This window comes from Osmia bicornis, chromosome 7, assembly GCF_907164935.1.
Source record: "Osmia bicornis bicornis chromosome 7, iOsmBic2.1, whole genome shotgun sequence".
Lineage (NCBI taxonomy): Eukaryota > Metazoa > Arthropoda > Insecta > Hymenoptera > Megachilidae > Osmia > Osmia bicornis.
In genome coordinates, this window is record NC_060222.1 from 1,009,944 (window position 1) to 1,021,567 (window position 11,624).

Here is an 11,624-nt window from a genome sequence, read left to right on the forward strand (position 1 = left end):
GGGAAGAAGTTTCGAGACATCGATTAGCGAGATTGAAAACTTCCGTCTCCTCCTGGTGCATTACGATTCTGGCGGTAGTGGGACGCGAAGGGATACCGAGGGGGTGGTTACTAAAAACCCGAGGCTAATGGTTTCCGTAGCCGTCAAAGAGACATCGATTAACATTCCTTGTTTTTCGTTCGAGCCTCGGTTCCTACTTTTCCGAGTTTTTCCCCCTCGGCTTCGAGCCGTGTTTCTTTTTACTTACTTTCCGATTCCATACAACCGCAGAAAATCTCAGTTAACGAATGGCTGACTCGGCCGAGCGTTGAATTTGCTACGTTTACGTAACGCAGAGATCGTTGCGAAGCGAGTTGTTACGTCGATTCGAAGTTTCCACTTGCAACAGGGTCGATGATGGTTCAGGAAAAAGACATTTATTAAATTGATGCCATCGTAAAAGCTTGACGGTGTCGTTGCGCTTGATATTCTTCGATAGAAGCGTCGATACGTCCGAAGGGATGCATCGTTTTCAACGAGTCGGTCCAATGAAAAATTGACGTTACTGTTGGCGCAATCTTTTCTGCTCCGCTTGCCTTAATCATCGAATTTTTCTCATTCAATTTCTCAGTTTTCTTTGCCTAGTGTACGATGTTTCTTGCACTGGTTTAATCTTTTCCACGGTATTTGATGTTAGTATGCAGATGAGGAAAGTTGTTCTCCTACGAAATTATCAGAAATAGCATTCGTCAGGGAATGTCTCAGAGTTAAGCTCCTGTTTCGTTGCGCAACTGAGAGCAACTTTGAGCAACAATAAGTGACAATTTAGCTCAAGGCAGTTTGATAACTTCCAACCAAGTAGCCTCAGATACTAGAACAGTAGATTTGAGATGTAAAAAGTTAAAAGTGAGAAAATAGATTGTTTTTCCAGTATAGAAATTGATTCTCTGATAGGAAATAATGATTTTAGCAAGGTAAGAAAAGTTTCGAAGAAGTTTCTATAATTTAACGAGGTGCCCGGCACCTTTGGATTTTTAATGGCCCATCCCTCAACGTTACGAATTATTATTGTAGCTACTCAGATACTTCCTTAACATTTTCTTTTATACTTTGATCGGAGTTTGCGAAATTCTTGCACTTCTGGTAGCTGTACCAAGAACTTTTCCGACATGGTAAATAATATATAAACCAGAAGTTTTTGTTCGCGAATAAATTTGGCAACTTTGTTCAACAAGAGTTTCTCAAGTTTCTCATTAATTGGCTATAGCTTCTCGAAATAGGTGTATTAACTTTAAGTTGAACATTCTTTTGATCTACTTTATAAAGTAGAGATACCTTACCAATCTTGTCCGATAATTTAGAATGAAATTCCTAAGAATTTCTCCGAACAATATCTTCGAGATAAGTTCGAAGTTTTTATTGGAAAGCGGTGCCAGTTGTGGCTTCTTCGATACCAAACGACGATCAGACACACGAGGAATTTCCACGTGAACAACGTTGTATCGCGCGTCATTTATCGGAACAAACGGGTCTCTTCGCGAAGGTACGCGGATCCATTCGATCCATCGATCCTTCGTAAGCAGAGCCGCGACTATTTCCATCGTTTTCGTGTGTCCGTATGCAAAACCGTGTCGTTTAGACGGAATCGATGCTTCATGAATTTACAGCGAGCATCCCAAACGAGTCGGTCGTTTCGCGAAACATCGCGTTACAACCGATCCCCTTGTGAATTGTCGCGATTTGTAAACGATAAAGGCTTCCCTCCGAAGGCAGATCAAACTTTTTTCAATCCCGGATCTCTATAAATCTTTAACATTACATATTAGATCTTCCATCGTATCAATTCTCGAACAATAAACGCGTAGACATTCAAAGGAGAAAAAAATGTAGAATTGAAAAGCGTGTCTGCAGGAAAGGATCGAGTAGGTCGATTTAATTTCCAGAATTTATCCGAGGCCGCAACCGATTCCATTACTAACTTGTCCATCATGTGCAATTGCCTGTCCAATTTCCAGTCGGGATACGATCGTAAAGGAACTTTCACGAGATCGAATCAATCCGAGTCTTAAAGGAATCAATATAAAATCGTCCAACCGACCAACAGTCCCCGAGGCAATCGACGAAACACGAGCTTTAGCGTTCTGTTAGCGATGGAACGATTTAAGAACGTCAATTCAACTTGAAAACCTTCCATTGTGTACCGCTTCCCTTCCGCCGATCAATTTAAATTAAACTATGTTGTAAAATCGAATTACGATGCTGACAATGTATAGATTTAATTAACCAGGACCTTCGGTCCGCAACAGGTGTCAATTAACTTGTTAAGGGTTCCAATTACGTATATCATCTAATTCGTTCCCTACCAGTTAACTAGAGTATAGAAAGTTTTTCGAACGGTAGTTGATCCAGAAGGTAAACAAATGAAAGCACGCTTTAGGGACGATTTTCCAGGCCACTAAAAGGACTTGCTGGATAATCTAGGCTGCAGTGCATTTAACGTGAGAATTAATCCATGCCGTGCCACGGAGGAGACACAATTATTACCACGCTCACGTCTCGATTCCTTACGTGATCCTCGACGAAGGTCTAACCACGGGTAAACAGAGCCAGCTGAATAGACGGATATTCATACCGTTCCACCCTATCAGAAGGGTTCTTCGATGCGGCCACCGTTCGAGACTTCCATAATGATGAACCAAAGTCCGTAGCATGCATAGCCGATATGTTACCTCTGCCATGATGGCGTCTGGTCTTTTGTAGATAGGCTGCGAGCAGCAGTTGCATTGCTTTTCTTCCATATTAAGTGGCGACTAGTCCAGGGTGACTGTTGCATCTTTGGCTTCCGCTCGAATTAGGCAGTTCTTCATTAAAAATGACGACGCAATAATAATTAGAAAAGGAATTAGGCGACGTCTCGGTTAGTTACGATTCTTTCGGGGAGGAATGGAAATACGCCTCGTTAAGTCAGATTTCAATTAGTCACGGTTAATGGCCGTTCGACGGTCTACGTGTTCGAGGTTAATGTGATTTTTAATTTTCCGGCCTGTCTGTAATCCTTTAACGTAATTACGCGTTCCATTGGAAAAACCATTTGAGGTAATTACACCGCGGGGCTGGCGCGCGTGAACACACCCTTCTATGCGCTGATACATTACCCCTTTTAATCGACTATTTAATAATTCCGCGTTTCGTGATTTTGAGGGCCGATGACGGTGCACGTTTCTTTTTTTTTTTCTTTTTTTAATACGAGCGAATGAATCGGGCGCGCACAAACTCGCACACGAGATGCTACAATTCAATGGATACCTATTCCCCGTCTCCCGACGATGTCACGGTTTTAATCAACGCGAAACCTTTGATTAATGTTCTCCACCATGAGCGAGGTTTATAATCTGCCTCGACCTTGACGAATTGGATTAGCGATTTCACAACAACGTTGATTTAACAATTGATCCTTCGATACTCGTGATGGTTAGAAAAGTGTAGTAACTTGAAAAACCATTGAACAGGAAATAAAGTGAATGGCATAGTAGTTGTAGCAATTCTTGAGGAGATTATGACCATCTAAAACGTTGTTTCTCCACTTACCGCATAGTTCAAACATCCCATTTATTTACCTTGGCCCGATATCAAGTTATCGACTGCCCCATACTACGAGGGGAACCATCGTGCCAAGGAAAATATATAGTTTCCCTAAAATAGCAGACACAGCTCTAAACTCTTCTAAACATCGCGGCTAGTGTAGTCTTTCTCGTCGTTCGCAGCCACGAACCAATATTGTTTGAAAACAATAGACCGTCTGTGTTCCTCGCAACGCGGTTTAAAGCACACGGTGATACAAAAGAAAGCGTACTACTCCATTCAGAAAATGAAGAAACGTTTAATGAACGGTGCATCGGCGAAGCGGCGTCTAGCATGAAAATGCATTTTGCATTCGGAAACAGCGTTCAGAAATATACGTTCCTTATAATACGATGGTTGATTATACGAGGAAATTGCGCGGTTAAAACGGGTCACCATGTATGTGGGCGTTAATCTCCATGGACTACGCCAGCCAGAACACGGACAGTTGTTTACCGAGTAACGATTAACTACAGAGATAGGGAATGCAAATAGCCGTGAATCCCAGGGGGCGTTTGGTTTCACCGGGTGGTCCCTCGATGTCGTCGAGTTCGTCGTGTGTGTCTCTCTCAAGACCACCGTCTTGGACCCGGAAACCCTCCCGGTGTGTTCGGAGAAATTACCGTTACCACTTAATGAGCTACGCGGCTAAGCGATGCTTAGTTAACGAACGTTTTAAGGAAATCCTGTATTGGATGAAAACGTGATCGCTCGAATTTCCAAATAAATCTTCGCTCCGCGACAAATCCTTATCATTTAGAATAGCAAACAACGGGTTCGAAGGAAAATTAGAAAAGTTTCGAATCGCGAGGCGGCCATCCAGCTTGTTGCCGTATGTTACCGAAATTACATAAATGCGAGCGTGTGCACGCGTGTGGCCGGGTTGCGTATAGGGTTGGAGGAGAAAAGTTTTGGCTCGACAGAAACAACAGTGACGGGGAAAGGGCAGAAAGTATTGTTGGACGGCGAGAGAAACGGTGGTCGGGAACGTGCCGTTTATTTTAAGTTCTTTCAAACTCTCCGGCGCACTCCTGGAGAAAGGAAGAAGGCGTCACTGGCGAAGCCTGGGGTGCTGGTAGTAGTGGGTGCAAGGGATGGACAGGGTGTGAGAGGGACGGAGGGAACTGTACAAAGGAAGAGACGTGGAAAAGGAAAGAAAGGTCAGCTAGCGAGCGAAAGAGCGGAGGTATCGTGCTGGAAATAGAGGAAAGAAAGTGCGGAAGGAAGAAGAGAGGGACGACCGCGCTCTCCGAGCCATTAGACAAATTTTATATATAGGGGGTTGAAAGCTCATTCGTTTTTCCTGCGAATCGTTACCGTCCGTTCGTCCCTGCTCCTCATTATAATCGATCGTTTAACGCCTTTCCGCGGACCTTTATTGAGCTCGATGAAAAGCCGATGGCCTGGCTACTTGTTCGATTGCCGGCCGATCTTTCCTTTTGTCACAGCGCTGCTCCGATGAATGGAATCGTGGATCTATCTTTTATTTCTTCGTCCAAGAAACGACGTCGCGAGATAACGGTTCTTTTAAATGTCTTTCAAGAAAATGAACACCCTTTGAAATTCGCGACACGTAAAATGCCACGAAAATGCTTCCCTGTAAATATGTATAGGTTTACGCCTGACACTGCCAGAACGGTGTTGTAACGAGAAAAGACGTCGTAACGAAAACGAGTTTCGCAACACGAACCATTAGACCTTCGAGAGATGCGTGCAGGCACTTACGGAGAGCCGACGACTCGAAGAAACGCACGGTTTCTCGGCTTAACAAAGCCAATTTCCGGCACGATCCCATAACGCCACTAACGGGACCAACTTCCTGACGATCTAGAATTCTTCGCCAGTGTCGTTTGTCGCGTTATTCTTTTCCCATTTTCCGTCGCTCGTTGCCGTCTCGTCGTAACCACCTCGACGAGTAGATGATGTTCGTCCATGGTCAGACCATACGGAATACGATCGTTACGTTTTCCAATTTAATTTCTTTTCTTTCGCTTATTCGATTACATTTATGCCGACCACTGGTGTCCGTTCTGATGGCATACGTGTTAAAGAAACATTTATTTCATACGAATGATTGAAGCGAAATGTTTTTGAAGCAGGATATTTCATGGGCTTTAGCGCGATGAAATATTATGTAGATTTATTTTTAGTCGAAAGGTGATGGACGACTGTATTATATAGTAGCACGCGAGTATTATTGAGCGAATTGAAAAATACTTTCGCTCCGGGTAGCGCTTTATCTTCTGGAACGAGTTTCATTGCTTCTAAAACGACATGATATACGACAGTCTGGCTAGATTTTCAATTCCCGTTTGAAGAACTCGGTTCGTTCAGTTTTTGATCTATTCGAACGCGACATTCACTATCGGAGCTATTTTCGTCTCTCGAAAACGGTGCTCAGGAAAACTGTCGTTGAAATATCTCTCCTTAAAATATATACCTACGTTTTGTCGCACCCAGAAAACTTATTCTCGCAGTAAACTTTTAAAATGAGAAATGCTTCCGCAACTAAGACATATTTCCAACATTACGCTAGGTACTTTGAGCAAAAGCTTCGAAAATCTTGAAAATTCGAAAATTCTACCCTATCTGTCCTGACGGAGGCAGAATGGAATTTAATTTAAATGTACTATTCGAACGAGAGCAAGAAAAACAGTCGGGCATCGGTGAAAGTGTGTCCAGCGAGGAAGGACGTGGACAAACTTATCCCAACAGTCGTTGGAGCGAAGGAAAACACGGGAAGATTCGAGTTTCCACGTAGCCCGGGAAACGTTGAGAGATTTTCCAGGAAGCGTTTCCAACGCTTTCGTTCCCTGGCAAATTTAATATCGACGTTCAAGCGTCGAAATCTCAATCAAAAAATGCTGGCGAAACTGGAGGTACGCGGAGTACGGGGGTTGAAAATCGCTGGGTGATGCTTGAACGGCCACTATTCTCCTCTTCTGTCGTTCGAGCCTCTTCCAAAGCCCGATGTCACGACTGCGGATATGACAAACGCACGTGGGGTCCTGAAACCCATATGCACTGATAACGACGTTATCGGTCCGACATGGAGCACACGCCTGTTATTCGCGATACGCAGACGTGCGCCTGGTAAAACGTCATCCATTACCCAGCCCAGACTGATTTACTATTAATTAGTAGTATCGACGGTGAAAGACAGCCACGAAATTTCGTTCGTCAACCCGTTCGCTAAGGTTCGACCGTGCTAGGGGACGGTATCCCTTTTCCGCCACGCTAAATGACCCGGTAAATGTCCGTGAAACGTTTCCAACCGACTGTGGACGTTCAATTAGCCGAAGTGTGAAACGAAAATGATATTCCACGCCCGGAGAAATTTGCAGCGAAAGGAAACTAAGCTGGTTGCCTGGCAGCTGACGTTGCGTATTAATTTCCTAGCCTGCTCGGCTTCTGGTTCGTTCAATTTATACGCCGGTGAATGGAAAACGATTCTTGAAAGCTTGTACAGAAATTGCAAGCTGAACAATCGTATTATGATGGAATTTCTGCTCGATTTATAATAAGGTCACTTGGACGACCTTATTCAAACTTTTCAGGCTTAGGTTCAGGCTTAGAATTCAAGTGAAAATTGTCGTCTTATTCAACTTGGAGAGTTTGTGATTGGAAAAAATGTGGTAGAAAGAAGAGTGCATTTCGGGAGGTTCTTTTGGAGTCGGATGAAAGGTGGCACAAAAGAAATTGAACCTGTTATAAGGATGTCGAGGTACAAAAGCCTGCTGGCAACCGAGTGCCACTCGAGTACACGTTTCTATCTGTTGGATGATCCTCGACCTCGAAATTGTGCTTTAACTGCTGGACGATCGTCCTGTATCTTTCGATTAATAATTTCATATTTCTGATCAATTATTATAATGATTTTGATCAAGTGTCCTCCTTGGTAATTAGTAAATTAGCAGTATCATCTAGTAAGGTCTTCCTACATTAGTAGTTTCGAGCTGTATCTTGAAATCCTCTGGATTTTGACTTTTGAAAGGTCACTTGCAACTGTTCTGGGGCGAACTGTTTCAAAGAAGAGCACTCAACCTTTGGTACCCGTGATCCATAAACTTCCTGCTCGCTGGGCGTTGTAGCCCCGTTTCCTCCTACTGTTCTCGTCCTTAGTTCTGCTTCTTTCTATTTCTACTCGAAGCAACAGAGCAAAGGTTGAACTTAACCCCGCAAACCTTTTCAAACATTAGAGTGAAATACTTTCTGAAAGTTCAAGACCGATTTGTGTGGTTTCTTCTGTGAAATTCTTTTCTGTCAAAAAGAATGAAAAATAGCAAGCAAATGATTTTAGGAAACGGAAATTAGAAGAAAGATTTTCCTTTTCGCTGGTTAACAGCAAGATTTCACGGCAAGGATCAAAGTGCACGAAGCATGGAAGGAAACGAAATTTGTCACCGATGTTCCGGTGCCTTAAATTTGTCTCCGACCATGGATTACGGGACTTCGATACTCTCCGTCGCCGACCAGAAGAGATCGGCTCGCGTCAAGGATTAAGGTCAACGAAGAAATTGAATTCGTCGGAAATCCGTAGAGGCGCGACGACGTGGAGGGAATAGAGATGGTCGACGTGTTTCCGTCCGTACACCTGACACGTTTCTTCGAAACTTTTCTGGAGAACCTGTCCTCTCTGGTGTAAACTAGCATCAAATCGGATCGTTTTCACAATGTCAATCATATGGAAGGTTCCTCTAATTATTGGATGATTAGTTTCATTTTTGAAGTTACGAGTCTGAATTAACTCAGCTGAAAAAAATCAATCTCACCCTTGTGAAAAATGCTATTACAAATGCTATTCCCTGCATCTTTTTCCAATTTTTTGTAGTAACATTATTCGAAGGTATCGTCTGGCGGCAAAATCGCAGGTGCGAAAAATAACGTGGACCGAACTCGGTTGCATCGCATTTCAGAAAACAAACGAACCGTTCGGCCGTTAGCTGGTTGGTTTGATTCGTCGTGCAGTGCAAATCACGTTGGCCACGCTTCACGTGTAACCGATACGGTTCGCCCCTTTTTCCCCTCTGCCGGTGTTTCGGGTCGCTTTGCGAGTACAATAATTCGGCCAATTTTGTCGTGCCAGTTTATGATCCACTCCGCTGAATTTTCCAGCCGAATTTCAAAAGCCATTCCGTTTCGTACCCGATTCCCCACTCGCCATCTCGTTTTCACCTACAACGAAAATCGCTTATTTTTACGCGTAACTTTGTTTCCAGTTGCCCTAACGATCCAAACTTGATCTCCGGTCCGCCTACTCTGCCCTAGCTTCCGGTAACAATGTTCGAACTTCTTTCGCATATGGAAACGCGTCATACCACGAGGAAACTAGGTCCATGAAATGGCAAAAATTTTGTTCCTTTCAACGTTCTACGTTCACGCAGTGGCTCACAGATTTACGAGCTTTTCTTTTTCATTATGACCAATTCGATCGAACGCGTATAGTTCCCAAAACACATCAATTCGTAGATGGAATAATCTCAATAAACCAAAGGCGAAAGCCGGATTACTGGACGTTCGACAAAGCTGTCAAAGAACAGCGGGCTATCGACATCGCTGTCCGTTTCCATTAGAACGCGTCGTCGCTGTAAAATTCAATCGGGGGTTGAAATCTATTTGACCGAATCTCGCGAAACGAGCATTAATGAATTTCCCAATATTTTACTGGCCCGTGAGGGTACGCGCCCTCTCGCAGATACGATCTCCTTGAAAACTGCTTTCTTTTCGCATCCGTAGCAACCCCTTCAGTATTTAAGAGGGTGTATATATCTTCTCGGGAACAGCTCCTGCATCCCACGTTGGTCCGTTCCAATTTATTTACAACAGGGCCGCATCTTTCATCGGTCTTTCTTCGACGCTTTCTTATATCCGTCAGAATCGTAGTTTAAAGTGTGATGAAAATTACTACATAAACGTTTCATCGATATTCTTCATTAGAAACGATAAAAGTGGAAATCAGCTTTAAGTAGATCGTAATAATTAATAGAGCAATTCAATTACTTTTCAGCCCCTGTTACTTAAGAACTTAATCTCGTATTCTAAGCCACCGCTCTCTACGGAAGGAACAATCAAATTAAAAGATAAACGCAAGGAGTAGTAAAAAAGTTGAAACACACTCTCGCGGAACTTCTTTTCATGAACCATTACCCTCGAAGCCACGCTTCACGGTCCGCCGAGGAACAAATAAGGAAAACGAGAAACTCTCCTGGTATTACCAAGTCAAATTTGACCCCTCAAAATCACCGAGCCCCCGATTCGCGTTCATCAACCCCTAACAGCGTCAGATAACCGGTGTAATTTACGATTCCTTATTACGAAACTTCAAGAATCGTTCGCAGATATTTTCCGGCTTCTCGTTCGCGTGGATAAACATGTTTTTTTCGGGGAAATTACTTCGTTATTGTACGAAATAAGGCTACTATAATTTCTTACATATTTTTATGATAAAAAAGAGAGTCGAACAAGGAGGATTGAAATTTTCTGGTATCGTCACGGGTTTATCTTCAGCAACGGAGGAAAAACTTGGACGCAAAGAGGCAATAATATTTGCTCTTAGCTGCAAAGCATACCTTCGGTTAGTTAATTTTGATCCGTATCTACGGAAACGATGGAAAAAGATGGAAAACGAAGGAGAGAAGGGTGGAAGGTTTCCAGTGGTAGCGTCGAGAAGGAATAAGAGGAGGAAAATCTCTAGTAATCCTCGAGGGGATAATCGGCACCGCGCTCCGCGTTTTTTCCCCTTAATTAACGGCTCATCGCAAACGCGGCTGATTACTTTTAATTAGCTTCTCGGAGGAGAACCGTATAGAAGGAAGAACGAACGAGTTTGTCGTTTGATTCGATCATGTCAAATACACTTATCGATCATTTCTAAATTTATCGATATTTTCAAGTTACTGCAGATCCCCTGAATATTTTCTGAATATTTCTGCGTTTACTTTATGCAAAATTTGCAGAGCAAAGAATATTATCGGATAAATGGTGTAGTCTTGTTCATTGCGAATCAGATTCGTTGATTTGCATTTTGATTTGAACTGTGTGTTGCAAGTCCAACTGGTCATTTTGATCGAATGGATTCATTTGTCATTTTGATTAGTAAACGAACGGGGATTATGGGTAGACTGTTTAAAAAAATTCATATGTAATTATTTTGAATTTTATTATCAAAGTTCCAATTCGATTCACGTTCAAAGACACAGCATCTGCTCTATCTAATAACGAATGACATGCTGGGACTATTTTCGAAAATGTCCCGTCGTTAGGTGCATTCGACTCATTTCGACGGGAACAACGCGTGCATTTGATGCATCTGTTGCATCGTTCCATGGACTGTCTGGGTGCAACAAAATTCGTAACAAAGGGTATCGTTTGAATGCACGTTTTTCATGCAGTCAGATGCATTCGTCGTGGGAAATTTAGAAAACCACCGTTCCATGTAAACTCCGACATCGTGCATAAAATAATGAAAATTAAAAGTACTTGGTTCCATCTACAAAATAGTTAATTGCGTTTCGAAACCATTACTTGATTAATTCAATTCCGCAGTAGCAGACTAGAAGTGTAATATTCACGCAGCTTGATTTTCATCGATTCTCTAACCAATATCGAACTCGAGTGTTAACTGGTCGACCGTTCGATTAATCGCCGTCTGAGAAACAACCAATCGATCTACAACGGGGCTGAAACTCGATCTGAAACTGTCGCCAATCTCGGGGACGATCTTCGAAACAATTAATCTCAATTTATGGAGTCACTTACCTTCGGGCTGGTGAGGCGCGTAGATGTTCAGGTAGAGGCAATCCTCGCTCTGGTTCTTCAAGTACGGTAACAGCTTCTCCAGGTATTCGTACCTGACTGGTCTCACCTCGTCTCGTAAGTTTGGCACCGTTTGCGGGCAGACGGGAGCGAATTCCTGTGATTGTCTCACACCGCGCCATGGTTCAGGTGATCTTGGAGGAGAGAACCTTAGGGAGCCAACTGGAGGTTCCGCGTACGGCACTCCTGCAATAGTGTTAGCGTCGATT

General features: G+C 43.2%; 2 protein-coding genes across 6 annotated transcripts in view; one reads left to right on the forward strand and one right to left on the reverse strand.

The window, feature by feature from the left end:
• The window catches only part of LOC114874013, a 48,666-nt gene that overhangs the window by 33,601 nt on the left and 3,441 nt on the right, over nt 1-11,624 (reverse strand). For all 5 annotated transcript variants that reach the window (XM_029182888.2, XM_029182887.2, XM_029182884.2 and 2 more), the window contains exon 3: nt 11,359-11,601. In XM_029182888.2, coding sequence (XP_029038721.1) covers nt 11,359-11,601 — 243 coding nt within the window. The remainder of the gene's footprint in view (nt 1-11,358; nt 11,602-11,624) is intronic.
• LOC114874015 (neuroligin-4, X-linked) overlaps nt 1-11,624 on the forward strand; it is a 194,660-nt gene that overhangs the window by 1,901 nt on the left and 181,135 nt on the right. The window lies entirely within an intron of this gene.